The 13,246-nt window shown below is 44.6% G+C and overlaps 2 protein-coding genes and 1 long non-coding RNA gene across 5 annotated transcripts; 2 read left to right on the top strand and 1 right to left on the bottom strand.

The window, feature by feature from the left end:
• Positions 1–56: 56 nt before the first annotated feature.
• Positions 57–9,721, bottom strand: zgc:158785 (uncharacterized protein LOC791214 homolog). Of its 3 annotated transcripts, none has more exons than XM_052511350.1 (5): positions 9,505–9,721; positions 7,719–7,928; positions 6,828–7,032; positions 3,075–3,281; positions 57–1,769 (listed from the first exon to the last, which is right to left on the bottom strand). In XM_052511350.1, exons 2-5 carry the CDS (start codon positions 7,901–7,903, stop codon positions 1,611–1,613), a joined length of 756 nt encoding a protein of 251 aa, XP_052367310.1. In that variant the 5' UTR covers positions 7,904–7,928; positions 9,505–9,721; the 3' UTR covers positions 57–1,610. The 3 variants fall into 3 exon arrangements, with proteins under 3 accessions (XP_052367310.1, XP_052367312.1, XP_052367311.1); XM_052511352.1 differs by having other exon boundaries at positions 7,719–7,925; XM_052511351.1 differs by lacking the exon at positions 9,505–9,721 and having other exon boundaries at positions 7,719–9,178.
• LOC127926076 (uncharacterized) lies at positions 1,764–6,981 on the top strand. The gene is made up of 3 exons (XR_008123221.1): positions 1,764–2,218; positions 2,325–2,424; positions 6,833–6,981. It is a non-coding gene; the product is annotated as an uncharacterized LOC127926076 (long non-coding RNA).
• Positions 9,722–10,353: 632 nt separating the features above from the next.
• LOC127926077 (putative proline-rich protein 21) lies at positions 10,354–11,301 on the top strand. The gene has a single exon (XM_052511353.1). The coding sequence runs from the start codon at positions 10,354–10,356 to the stop codon at positions 11,299–11,301; it is 948 nt and encodes a 315-aa protein (XP_052367313.1).
• Positions 11,302–13,246: the final 1,945 nt, after the last annotated feature.

The following is a 13,246-nucleotide window of genomic DNA, read 5'->3' as shown; positions in this document are numbered from 1 at the left end:
ATACCTCTGTAGTAATGCTGAAGTTACTCTAGTAGTCATATTACAACAGTAATTAGCCACAGTGTTTGTAGTGACAAACTTAGTATAAAGTGGAACTAAAGATTTGTATAAACACCACAGATCGTCAAAAAGCAACATTTCTGACTTTGTGGTCCTCAGGAAAGATTGTTTTCAAATGTCACTTAAAGGGACATTACACTTTCAAGTCAAAGTTTTGTCAGACGTTTTCAAACCTCAAAGTAGTGTGATGTGAAAACGTAGCCACATCCACAACAGGTTGTTTAGAAGCAGGAAACCAGGAAATTAGACAGTGTTCATCATTGAGGAATATAGCTACAAATATCTACCAAACCTTTTGAGTGAAATGTCCTTTAAAGATGTTTGCAGGTCTAAGGTGGTTATTTGCATGTGTAACAAAGTGTGTTTAGTGAACGATAACTAATCATTCTAAACAAGAGTCCAAGAGTTTTTTTTTTTTTTTTTCATAGTCTGGGAACAGGGTTGGAAAAAACTCTGGGCCCAACATCAACTGGGAGTGGGACATCATTAATCTCATCACTCTTTTACAAAACAGTCTTTAGGAAATAGTTATGTTCAACTGAGTAAGTCTCAAAGGCTGGTGTCTATAAATATATAAAAAGTATTCTCCGCAGAGGAAGGTTTGGTCCTCTGAAGGTTCCCTGGTAGAACATTTTCATTGCTGTCTCCTTGATCCAAGTCTTTGTTAAAAAAGTGTAGAGACGGGACCTTATTCTAATAGAAATGAACCTTGTATCCTTGTTGAAGCAGCATGAGGACTGGGCCCAGTCCCATTACAGCAACACCACTGTATCCTTAGTGAGATCTGGCCTGGTTTCAATCCAGCTACACCACAGTCTCCTTTGCTCATGTCATTGTCTCCTTACTGAGCGTACAGTGGATACTGGGACCAGTCCCACTCCAGCTACACCAAAGTATCCTTGCCCAGGAAACCATAGACATTAAAACCAGTAGATGGTGATAGCGCTGACGTCATCCACGTGTTCCTATGAAAGCTCCCGATGGCGCATGGAATTATTTGAATCTGAAGCGGACCATATTGTTGAATGGCGCCAAAGAATCACTAAGGATCATGGTGAAAGTGGCAGTAACTAGCGAAGGATCATGGTTGATGTAGTCGTTTTCATCCTGCCTGAGAGAGCCTGCTCGTAGCTTTATGGTCCCTGATTGGTCTGAGTCAGCACCTGATCCTGTGTGATGACAAATGTAGCAGTCAGAATGGATCACTATTTAATATAATTTCTCGATTTGTAGCGAACTTTTAAATAATTCACTATCGGGTTTGAACTTGATCATAATAAACACATTCCAAAACGAGCGTAAAAATATATATGTTTGGCCGTTCTGGCGATGGTTGACATAGGCTTTTTAGGGCAGACCAGGGCTTTTGGCACCACTAGGTTGCTATGCAGTAGCCAACCAGCAGAGCTTGTGACTTCACCCTCTAGACCGGACACTGGGGACCTGTTAAATGTGACACTAGAAATGTGACACTCGACCCCGTCCCATTCTGGCTTCATCACAGTCTTCTTGCCAAAGTATTGTGGACACTACACCCAGTTCCACTCCATCTACACCACAGTCTCCTTTCTGGTGTCCTTGCTAAGGAAGCTGAGGTTCAGTGTGTGGTGTGTGTGCATGGTTCGTGCTGGTCGGGGGATCTGTAGCCTAACTCTCTGGTCTGTCTGTTTCCACGTCCTGAACAGGTGGATGTGGTAGCGCAGCGACACCTGGTGGTGGAAGAGAGCAGTTGATTTTTACCAGACAGTGGCTTAAAGGGACGTTTTTTAAAACATTCAACTTCATGTTCACTCCAGCACCACCCCAACATCAACATATGTGAAAACAGAGCATTTCTATGTTTTGTATTAATAAAGATAGAGGAAGATAAGTGTTTCCAATGACATCAACCAATTGGTAGGCAATGCCTCATCATTATTGGTTAAAATCACATGATGCACACAGATGTCATTGGAAATGTTTATCTTCCTCTATCTGTTTTACTACAAAACATAGAACCATTTTCACACATGTTGATGTTGCGGTGGTGCTGGAGATGATGAGTATGACAAGGGGAAACTGTGACATTTCTCTTTAAGTCAGGGATGTTTGTAGTGGCTGTTCTAAAAAAACAGAACCATGGATTACAATCTCTCCTGGTGCATAGACTACCTTCAGGGTGAGGAACCATCTAACATTAAGTTGTAAAATACTTAACTTCCCCTTTAATTTAAACACATGTGACTTCACTTATGCAAGCTGTGTTTGTTTACTTCCCCAACCAGGGCCATGTTGATTAGGCACCAAACTGAAGACAACGGACAGCAAAGATGGTGGATAATGAAGACGTCACAAAAAGTCAGTTAATCTTTGCTTCCTGTCTGTGTAAGTAGGCGTTCCCTATCTAGCTTAAGCATGCTTTCCACGTGAGCGTACATAGGTAAGCATGCTCAAAGATGCTCACTTGAGAGAGGGAACATCCACATACACATTAAAAAGGTTTTAAATGGGAAACTGCCCAATAACAGCTGGCTTTGGTTTACACTATCATCTCTGACAGATAGTAATGAATGGAAGTCTATGGGATCAGCTAGCGTTAGCACAATCAGCTAGCTGATCCCATAGACTTTGTCATTGCGCTAACGCTAGTTAGCATTGGTGAAACTACCGCTAGCTTTCTTTATACTGGCCACAGAGACTTAAAAATGTGTCCATGAGTTCAGCTGACTCTGGGGAAGTAGAAACAATCTTGCATTAACCCTTTAATAATTATAGTTTTATTAGTAATTCTATTTACTTTGTTCCACCATTACACTATATACCAGTGGAGGCTGATGGGAGGAGCTATAGGAGGACGGGCTCATTGTAATGGCTGGAACGGAAGAAATGGAACGGACTCAAACATGGTTTCTGTGTGTTTGATACTGTTCCGTTTATTCCATTCCAGCCTGTCCTCCTATAGCTCCTCCCACCAGCCTCCACTGCTATACACAATCCCAATGTAACCCCAACCCACAACAGCCCCAACAACTCACCACAGTCCAGAAGCAGTAGATGGTGAAGAGAGCCAGAGTGAGCACCATGAGTCCAACAGCCTCCATACTGTTACTGAAATACAGGTCCATGGCACCCTGCACACACAGCCATCCTGATAGGCTAGCCAGCGGCGTGATGAACAGGAAGCAGATGACGTCACCGCAGAGCGTCCGTCTCTGGTGCTGCATGGCTGGTGAGCCCAGCCACTGAGGAAGGGAGGGAGAGAGAGAGGGGACGGGGGAGGTGGGGGATGTACTGTGATTAGAATGGATAGAATGACGGTAATATCAGTTCAATTCTAAATGACATTAAGCATCGCATGACTTCATTCACTGACACAGAGTGGAGGCCAGGGAACATAAAGTTAGAGTGGGTAGACCAGACAACAGAACAATCTAAATCACTGTTATGTACAAGTACAGTATCTACACTAGATGGTGTTGGCTTTTGGCTTTTGGATGAGTATCGAAAATCACATTTCACTTTAGAATTTGAGACTTTAAAATGTTAACCACTGAATATAGAACGCTGTGGTGATGGACCAGGCCATATCTCCATTCATCTGTCAGATCAGCTGTTTTGTCTCCTACTCTGTGTGTGTGTGTGTGTGTGTGTGTGTGTGTGTGTGTGTGTGTGTGTGTGTGTGTGTGTGTGTGTGTGTGTGTGTGTGTGTGTGTGTGTGTGTGTGTGTGTGTGTGTGTGTGTGTGTGTGTGTGTGTGTGTGTGTGTGTGTGTGTGTGTGTGTGTGTGTGTGTGTGTGTGTGTGTGTGTGTGGTACATTAGCTCCCTCCATACAACACATGGTTCTTAACAGATTACCCGGTGCCAGTGGCCAACACACATGCAACAGGCTGGGAGGAGACCATTAATACAAGACGACGTAATGTCCTAACCTGACCTGAGGAATCTCATAGAGATGCATTACAAAGCTCATATCTTTGCAATGGCTGCTTCTGTTTCAGCATGGGCAGTGCCATTGAGGGCAATGCTGTCTCCATTTAAAGTAGACAATCCCCCTTTTCTACTTCTGAGAGGGAATTGCCAGTTTCTAAATAAACAGAAAAGGTGCATAGCACCACTTACTGTGCTGGAGTGTGTATAATCTGGAAGTATAGGCCAAAGCCAAGGTTGGTTATTCACTGCCATTATGGAATGTTTTCTCAGGAATATATTTCATTGGCTGACCCCTTCTGCTGACCTGGATGAAATTCTGGGATCCTTCCTTAAGCCATTGCAAGTCCCACCCAGTTGACTATTTCACAATGATGAAAGCCCTTGATATCACTGTGCCCATGCTAAAACAGTGTTTGGGCCAAGTGAACACCATCTATCAAACTCTATGGAGCAGCTGCAGCTCAGCTACAGCTAGTGACAGGAAACACCATCTAATCTGTTTCTCAGGCTAAGTGGCTTTACTGGTAAAAGCAGTCAGTGACATCAGACACTCCAATGTGAATCCAGCTAGGGGCTCTGTACAGGAGGGTGAATTGTTACACAATGGCCAGATAGAAATGTATTGAATAGAATAGATAGGGTTATGTGGACTGTAGTATAGGGAATCGTTGCAGTTCTACACATCTATCTGCAACCTGAATAATGTTTGTTTTCTTCTCTTCTATGAAGACTATCTTTGAGACAGCAGTTAGTATATTCCTTAATGGGTTCGAAATTAAGTGACAGGTGGGTTGGGGTAAATTCCATTTCAATTGAGTCAATTCAGGAAGTGAATTGAAAGTGACCTCAAGCCTGATAAATTGAGACTGCATAATATAGTTGATGTACAGTACATACGGAAAGTACTTTTCCCACATTTTGTTACTTTACAGTCTTATTCTAAAACGTATTAAATCGTTTTCCCCCCTCATCAATCTTCACACTATACCCCATCATAACACAGAAGAAAATCTTTTTTTTGAATTTTTAGCAAAGTTAATAAAATAAACTAACTGAAAATATCACATTTACATAAATATTCTGACCCTTTACTCAGTACTTTGTTGAAGCACCTTTGGCAGCGTCGCTGCACAGCTATTTTCAGGTCTCTGCAGAGATGTTTGATCAGGTTCAAGTCCGGGCTCTGGCTGGACCACTCAAGGACATTCAGAGACTTGTCCCGAAGCTACTCCTGCTTTGTATTGACTGTGTGCTTAGGGTCATTGTCCTGTTGGAAGGTGAACCTTCTCCCCCTTCTGAGATCCTGAGCTCTCTGGAACAAGTTTTCATCAAGGTTCTTTCTGTACTTTGCTCTGTTCAGCTTTCCCTTGATCCTGACAATTCTCCCAGTCCCTGCCTCTAAAAATATCCCCACAGCATGATGCTGCCACAGCCATGCTTCACCATAGTGATGGTGCCAGGGTTCCTCCAGACGTGACACTTGGTATTCAGGCCAAAGACTTGAATCTTGGTTTCATCAGACCATAGAATCTTGTTCCTCATGTTCTGAGTCCTTTAGGTGCCTTTTGGCAAACTCCAAGCGGGCTGTCATGTGCCTTTTACTGAGGAGTGGCGTCCGTCTGGCCACTCTACCATAAAGGCCTGTTTGGTGGAGTGCTGCAGAGATGGTTGTCCTTCTGGAGGGTCCTCCCATCTCCACAGAGAAGCTCTGTCAGAGTGACCATTGGGTTTTTGGTCAGGTGACCTGACCAATGCCATTCTTCCCGATTGCTCAGTTTGGCCGGGCGGCCAGCTCTAAGAAGAGTCTTGGTGGTTCCAAACTTCTTCCATTTAAGAATGATGGATGCCACAGTGTTCTTGGGGACCTTCAACGCTGCAGAAATGGTTTGGTACCCTTTCCCAGATCTGTGCCTTCGACACAATCCTGACAATTCCTTCAACCTCATGGCTTGGTTTTTGTTCTGACATGCACTGTCAACCGTGGGACCGTATATAGACAGGTGTGTGCCTTTCCTAATCATGTCCAATCAATTTAATTTACCACAGGTGGACTCCAAGCTGTAGAAACATCTCAAGGATGATCAGTGGAAACAGGATGCACCTGAGCTCAATTTCGAGTCTCATAGCAAAGTGTCTGAATACTTATGTAAAAAGGTATTTAAAAATATATATACATTTGCACTGTTTTCGCTTTGTCATTATGGGGTATTGTGTGTAGATTAATAAGGAACATATATAATTCAATCAATTTTAGAATAAGGCTGTAACGTAACAAAATGAATGTAGAAAAGGAAAGCGGTCTGTATACTTTCCAAAAGCGTTGTGTGTGATGACTATTTTACTGTAGTTTTATGGTGTTTTTTATGACATCTATTTTGTACCCCATTTGACTCTGTTGGATTAATTGCAGTTCAACCATTAATTACAATGAGCCCATCCTACTATAGCTCCCCCCAACCAGCCTCCTCTGGTGTGTGCACCCTTTCTCCCAGAAATGTGTGTGGTTGCTTATGAGTGTGCGTTTGTTAGTGTATGTGTGCTTGAGTGTGTGTGTTTGCTTATGAGTGTGCGTTTGTTAGTGTATGTGTGCTTGAGTGTGTGTGTTTGCTTATGAGTGTGCGTTTGTTAGTGTATGTGTGCTTGAGTGTGTGTGTTTGCTTGCATGTGTCTATGCCTTCATGCATGTGAGTGCGTATGTCTCTGTCTCACCTAACGCCACAGTAACATTTACATGAAGGACAGATCTAGAATCAGCGTCCACTCCCTTAATCCTAACCTTAACCAATAGTGGGGGGAAATGATAAACTGACCCAAGATAAGCATCTAGGGGTAACTTCACCCTACTCTTTCTCCCCTACCTCAGTGAGTGGCTTGGGCAGTCTCTCCAGGGCGTACTGGTGGTGGCAGAGTTCACAGCGGCTGCTGTTGGAGGCAGTGAGCCAGTGTTCCAGGCAGCCTCGGTGGACCATGGCCAGCGTCCCTGCACACTCACAGGGGGAGAGCAGCTCCCCGACACCCCCTCCCTCGTGGCAGATACGACAGAAGGGCTCCTCACTGCTAAGACTGCAGGAAAACAGAGAGACAAAGTCAACACAGGGCAAAACAGAGAGTCCAGGGATGAGTCCCTAATGGCACACTATTCCCTTTATATGACACCACAGGGCTCTGGTCTAAAGTAGTGCACTATATAGGGAATAAGGAGACATTTGGGACCCAGACAAGGAGGATGTAAGAGAGAGTCAATGGATGTTATTGTACATAATTTAAATCCCCTTATTAAAGGATTCTTCTATGAATAACCTCACATACAACTTCTCTAACCCCTCCCCCTTCTTGTACCATGTGTTCTTATCCTCTCTCTTCCTCACTGTGTTTCACTCTCTCTCCGATGTGGGTGTTTCTCTGTGTGTGTGTGTGTGTTCTTATCCTCTCTCTTCCTCACTGTGTTTCACTCTCTCTCCGATGTGGGTGTTTCTCTGTGTGTGTGTGTGTTCTTATCCTCTCTCTTCCTCACTGTGTTTCACTTTCTCTCCCTTGCCTCCCTTTGTGGGTGTTTCTGTGTGTGTGTGTGTGTGTGTGTGTGTGTGTGTGTGTGTGTGTGTGTGTGTGTGTGTGTGTGTGTGTGTGTGTGTGTGTGTGTGTGTGTGTGTGTGTGTGTGTGTGTGTGTGTGTGTGTGTGTGTGTGTGTGTGTGTGTGTGTTCTGTGTGTGTGTGTGTTCTGTGTGTTGTCTGTTTGTTTCCTGACCCACCTGTCGGTGCTGGGGCTGTGAGTCATTGAGGGGGAGTGGCCATAGCAGTCCATCACTTCCTGAGGACAGGGGTCAGACTCCTCCCCTCGTTCCTCCTCAGGCAAGACCTTCCTTTCCCCTACAGGACTGCATACCTGCGGGCCCAGGAGCTGCTCTGGGGTCATGGCTGCCACAGAGGGGGCCATTCAATCAGACTGGTGTGGGGTTCTGCTACACATTTGGACAATAATATATGAGCATCATATAATATCAGTGTACACTGTGATCATATATCTATATCAATGGTATTTGTTGGCAGGAGAATCAGTTCAAAACAATGAAGCCATGTGGCTAAATCCAGGAGTTTGACCATCCAACTATTTGACTGTGAAGTTGATTATGGCAAAATCAAGTCCCAATTTGAATTGAATTATGTCAGGAAACGCTCCCATATACAGTAAGTAGCTTTGACATAGCCACTACCAATGACCTCTAGCCATTTACACTAATACATAAGACTATTATGGAAGGTCTATGTTCAGTATAGTCAATCCCAGTCTCTGGCCAGACTGAGGGCAGTCTGCACGCTACAGCGGCTGTGAGAAGAGAGATGAATCACAACTGAAATAACACATCCTCTCTAGGTCCCTTATTTCATTATACGTCCTTCTGTATAAGAGACACTGTTCATGGAATCTACTTACTACCATGTCAGATATGGAGATGAATGTGTTATTATATCTGAACTGCACATAATGCTTGATGGTAGGGAAACATGGTGACACCATTCAAACTGTAATACCTATTGAAGCAAGAGTCTTTCGTTGCTACATCCATTTTAGAACTTACAAACACTTATAAATGCTTCATGAGCTTAGTTCAACTGTTGTAACCCATCAGAACCCAAAATACAAGCTTGTTTTACTCCAATGTTTGTCAACAACGTAAACACACACTGTATAGCATTAAAACATGGTTAAAACTGTCGTTTTAATACCATAGATGGTCAGTCTTTGCATCCACAGCTCTGTCTTTGAATTTGAGAGTGGTTACATTTCTCCAGCCCCGTCCCTCAGTTTTTTACCAAAACAAAGGTGGGGTTTCTGTTTTGTTATTTTATTAACTGCAGATTCTAGCTTTAAGCCTAATAATGCAATGATTCATACAAAACATACAACTAATGTTCAATTGAATTGACTAAATATTTCCTCATTTCAATTAATTTAGTATTTTTTCTAAAGTTGAGTACTTCTTTCACTACCAAAGCCTTCTTGCAGAGACAGTATAGCCCACATGTTCAGTATCACAAACAATTTCACTGACTCACCAAAACACTAGCGCCAATACACCAATACCTAAGCTGCTACTGTAGGCACAGCCAAGATAACACCAAACACACATGGGTCATCATTCTATGAGTAGACTGCCTGTCATTCTGTCAATCTATTCATTTCACCTCATTGTAACATTCTGTCATGAAGAGCACGTGTTGAACTTCATAATAAACCAGGTCAAGAGGTTAAATAAAGTGGGTTCAAATATTGATGTGGGACATGCCACAATGGGAATTTTCTGAGGAAACAACTAGTTCATTTGAATGTAAACACACTGGTATTGACATTTTTTTAGAGAGAGAGAGAGAGAGAGAGAGAGAGAGAGAGAGATGGAGAGAGAGAGAGAGAGAGATAGAGAGAGAGAGAGAGAGAGAGAGAGAGAGAGAGAGAGAGAGAGAGAGAGAGAGAGAGAGAGAGAGAGAGAGAGAGAGAGAGAGAGAGAGAGAGAGAGAGAAGTAAACAAGTGATCTTACCATCCCAGTAGAGTTCTTCATGTCACCAGGCCTCAATAAAAAGTGTGAAGCCCTACTCTCAAAGGCTGCTTGCTATTTCTCTGTCTCTCTCTCTTCTCTATATCCCTTTCTGTGTGAGTTTCTGTGTGTGTGAGAAAGAGAGAGTGAGAAACTCAGTCGCAGCAGTAGCAGCGTGTGTGTGTCTGCAGATGAAGTATCCTGAAGGTGGACCGGTCGGCCAGGGGGTGAGAAGAGAACAGTAAAGGATTATCTGGAGTAGAGGAGGGGAGAGGAGAGTAGCCCTCCCCCAGCCTCGGCCCTGATCAGACCAGACCCACAGAAATCCTATTCACATCACAGCCAGTTACACCGGGAGCCACTCCTACTCACCATAATATCCCCATAATCCTGTTACAGACAGCCTCAACCAAGGCCCTTTCACTCACTGAGCCCGCGTCTCGGTCCATATGGTAATGCTCCTAGAATAAACCTTCCATGGAGGAGCGGAGGTGGTGGCCGAGGCAAGGCTTTTGGGGTACTCTTTTATTTTGGTTGATATTATTCATTTGACAGGGAAGTACACGTGAATTCTTTGGATGAGGGAAGAGAAGTTTTGTTATACTTCGTTTTTGTATTCTACGTTGACAGAGACAGTGTACTGTATAATGATGCAGTAGTTTTGTTATACTTCAGTGGTGTGTGTGAGTGTTTTTGTTTCTGCACTTTAGAGAGCACACTTACTGTGACCATCTATTCGGCCAGAGGAAATTCAAAGTGGGATGGAGATGTTTTTTACCACATTCCTCATAGCAGATGAACTAAGCCTTGACTATAGAATTCAAAAGGTCTGACACTCTGTCATGACTGTCAATGGAGGCAGCAGACTGTAAAGTGTTTAATACGTCTCCCACAGAGCCCACAGCTCAGAGCCCACAGCTCAGAGCCCACAGCTCAGAGCCCACAGCTCAGAGCCCACAGCACAGAGCCCACAGCTCAGAGCCCACAGCTCAGAGCCCACAGCTCAGAGCCCACAGCTCAGAGCCCACAGCTCAGAGCCCACAGCTCAGAGCCCACAGCACAGAGCCCACAGCTCAGAGCCCACAGCTCAGAGCCCACAGCTCAGAGCCCACAGCTCAGAGCCCACAGCACAGAGCCCACAGCTCAGAGCCCACAGCACAGAGCCCACAGCTCAGAGCCCACAGCTCAGAGCCCACAGCTCAGAGCCCACAGCTCAGAGCCCACAGCTCAGAGCCCACAGCACAGAGCCCACAGCACAGAGCCCACAGCTCAGAGCCCACAGCTCAGAGCCCACAGCTCAGAGCCCACAGCTCAGAGCCCACAGCTCAGAGCCCACAGCTCAGAGCCCACAGCACAGAGCCCACAGCACAGAGCCCACAGCTCAGAGCCCACAGCTCAGAGCCCACAGCACAGAGCCCACAGCTCAGAGCCCACAGCACAGAGCCCACAGCTCAGAGCCCACAGCTCAGAGCCCACAGCTCAGAGCCCACAGCTCAGAGCCCACAGCTCAGAGCCCACAGCACAGAGCCCACAGCACAGAGCCCACAGCTCAGAGCCCACAGCTCAGAGCCCACAGCTCAGAGCCCACAGCTCAGAGCCCACAGCTCAGAGCCCACAGCTCAGAGCCCACAGCTCAGAGCCCACAGCACAGAGCCCACAGCTCAGAGCCCACAGCTCAGAGCCCACAGCTCAGAGCCCACAGCACAGAGCCCACAGCTCAGAGCCCACAGCTCAGAGCCCACAGCTCAGAGCCCACAGCTCAGAGCCCACAGCTCAGACCCTCCAGTTGTCTGTGTCTGAGAGCCTACTCAATGAGGCAACGAGGGCAGGATGGAAGAAGTACTTAGGTAGGCAACAGAATGACATCAGAGGGGTGCATCACAAAGCAGGATCCTGTAAGTAAGCCAGCTGACTTCGATAAACGTTGATATGTACTTGGGGATTTTCTATTTTATTAGGAAGAAAGCAAATTCATTTGGGTGGGAGATATCCAGTAAATCATGCCATTATAGCTTCTAGTCAGTCTTTTTCTGTGAACTGGGATTATATGAAATCAAATCAAATGTATTTATATAGCCCTTCGTACATCAGCTGATATCTCAAAGTGCTGTACAGAAACCCAGCCTAAAACCCCAAACAGCAAGCAATGCAGGTGTAGAAGCACGAAGTGAAGTTTTTGTTGTTGTTGAATATTTAGGGAAGATAACTGGTTCTTTGATCCTGCCTTGTGACGTCACTTTCTGCCTCTGTCACCAAACTGAGTTTGACTTGATAAATAGATAAATAGTCAGGGTTGTTTTTCCCTCAGGTTTTGTGGAAACAGTGATTCAGAGTTTATAAAAAGCCGGTGTTGATTTAACCTGTTATTGTACATGTTATGGGAAGGAGTTGGTGTCTAAACAATTGTGTCAAGGACATTTTGAAATCATTCACAATACGGGGAGAGAAACTTTTGCAATATTTGTAATGAAAAGTGTCAGGGAGGAAGATTTTGTAACCTATAAACTGAGAGAACGTGAGAAAGCATTTGCCACTGTCTGCAAGATTAGAGATTAGTAGCGAGCAGGCAAGGCCAGTAAAAGAGGCCTTTCCATTCATATCTATATGGCTTCTATTCTCATTATACGTTCACACTAAGCTCAGATGAAAGTATTACTGGAGCACTCTGAAGAGGACTTGTTGGAGTGGAGAGAGACTTACTCTAGGACTGGCAAAGCTGGTCTCTGTGAGCTCTCTCTCTCTCTCTCTCTCTCTCTCTCTCTCTCTCTCTCTCTCTCTCTCTCTCTCTCTCTCTCTCTCTGTCTCACATGCTCTCCTCCTCTCCCCCCCCTCACCTTCTAATCCTGTCTGCCATTCATTCACTGGCTGCCTCTTGACAAAGCCCAGAGGTACAGAGTTCCGGACATCCTTGGGCATTCTGTCATGAACAACCGGAGAGGGTGGATAATTCCTCTGACACTCCTGCAGCAGTAGCACACATAACCCCAGACGCAACAGATTACCTCCCAGAATAGAATCACCACAAATGATTCCCAACGTCACATCGCCTTGGAAAAAGGACTTCCTATTTTTAGAAGGGGGGTCTGTCAAGACGGGGCTAGGGTGAAGTTGGGGACAGGGGTTTAGGATGAGATGGAGTTGTGTCTCGTCGCCACTCTCTCTTTCAATTCAATTTCAATTTAAGGGCTTTATTGGCATGGTAAACATATGTTTACATTGTCAAAGCAAGTGAAATAGATCATAAACAAAAGTGAAATAAACAATACAAATGAACAGTAAACATTACACTCATAAAAGTTACAAAAGAACAAAGACATTTCAAATGTCATATTATGTGCAAATAGTTACAAAAAGTACAAAAGGGAAAATAAATAAACATAAATATGGGTTTTATTTACAATGGTGTTTGTTCTTCACTGGTTGACCTTTTCTTGTGGCAACAGGTCACAAATCTTGCTGCTGTGATGGTACACTGTGGTATTTCACCCAAATTATATGGGAGTTTGTCAAAATTTGGCTTGTTTTCAAATTCTTTGTGGGTTTCTGTAATTTTGAGGGAAATATGTGTCTCTAATATGGTCATACATTGGGCAGGAGGTTAGGAAGTGCAACTCAGTTTCCACCTCATTTAGTGGGCAGTGTGCACATAGCCTGTCTTCCCTTGAGAGTCAGGTCTGCCAACGGCGGCCTTTCTCAATAGCAAGGCTATGCTCACTGAGTCTGTACATAGTCAAAGTGTGAGATC

Source organism: Oncorhynchus keta, unplaced genomic scaffold, assembly GCF_023373465.1.
Source record: "Oncorhynchus keta strain PuntledgeMale-10-30-2019 unplaced genomic scaffold, Oket_V2 Un_contig_6736_pilon_pilon, whole genome shotgun sequence".
Classification (NCBI taxonomy): Eukaryota; Metazoa; Chordata; class Actinopteri; order Salmoniformes; family Salmonidae; genus Oncorhynchus; species Oncorhynchus keta.
Note: the sequence above shows the minus strand (reverse complement) of the source record. Positions and strands in the feature narration are given on the sequence as shown.